The sequence below is a fragment of the Nanorana parkeri genome, unplaced genomic scaffold, assembly GCF_000935625.1.
Source record: "Nanorana parkeri isolate BGI_ZX_2015 unplaced genomic scaffold, ASM93562v1 scaffold4052, whole genome shotgun sequence".
NCBI lineage: Eukaryota > Metazoa > Chordata > Amphibia > Anura > Dicroglossidae > Nanorana > Nanorana parkeri.
Window position 1 is genome coordinate 17,390 of NW_017310319.1, and position 685 is coordinate 18,074.

Genomic DNA, 685 nt, shown 5'->3' on the forward strand with positions numbered 1-685 from the left:
CCCGCACACCCTACCGTGCCCCTGCACCCAATGCCCGCACCCCCTACCGTGCCCCTGCACCCAACGCCCCCTGCACCTCTTCATACACCACACCCCCTATAGTGCCTCTTCCAACACCATGCCCCCAATGGCCCCTGCACAATTGGCACACTTACCACTGGCGAAGGTGACGTTGATGATGTAGGTGCTGCCCCTCACCAAAGGACACGGCTGTGTGGGACATGGTGACACGTCCACCGTCAGCAGCTTCCCCTTCTCACAGCCTGCAACCATAAAACAGCCAATCAGAGGCCGAGAAACCGGAGAGACATTCTACCCCCTCAGAGGGGAGCGGATTGGTTGACTCACCACAGTCCTTGTACACCAGAGGCTCGGCGGCAGTGAGAGCGCTCAGTGCCAGGAGGAGGAGGATGTGACCCAACGCCATGATCAGCTCTGAGGAGACACAGCACAACAATGACTCCTCCCCTATTCACAGCCCCTCCCCCCACTCACCCTCTATATACCCCCATCCTTGTATACACTCACCCTCTATATACCCCCCTATACACTCACCCTCTATATACCCCCCTATACACTCACCCTCTATATACCCCCCCTGTATACACTCACCCTCTATATACCCCCCTATACACTCACCCTCTATATACCCCCCCTGTATACACTCACCCTCTATATACCCCCC

General features: G+C 56.9%; 1 protein-coding gene across 1 annotated transcript in view; it reads right to left on the minus strand.

The window, feature by feature from the left end:
• NPC2 (NPC intracellular cholesterol transporter 2) overlaps positions 1–431 on the minus strand; it is a 1,275-nt gene extending 844 nt beyond the window's left edge. Inside the window, exons 1-2 of the mRNA XM_018575515.1 lie at positions 349–431; positions 150–263 (exon numbers count right to left, since the gene is read on the minus strand). Coding sequence (XP_018431017.1) covers positions 150–263; positions 349–427 — 193 coding nt within the window. The 5' untranslated portion in view covers positions 428–431. The remainder of the gene's footprint in view (positions 1–149; positions 264–348) is intronic.
• Positions 432–685: the final 254 nt, after the last annotated feature.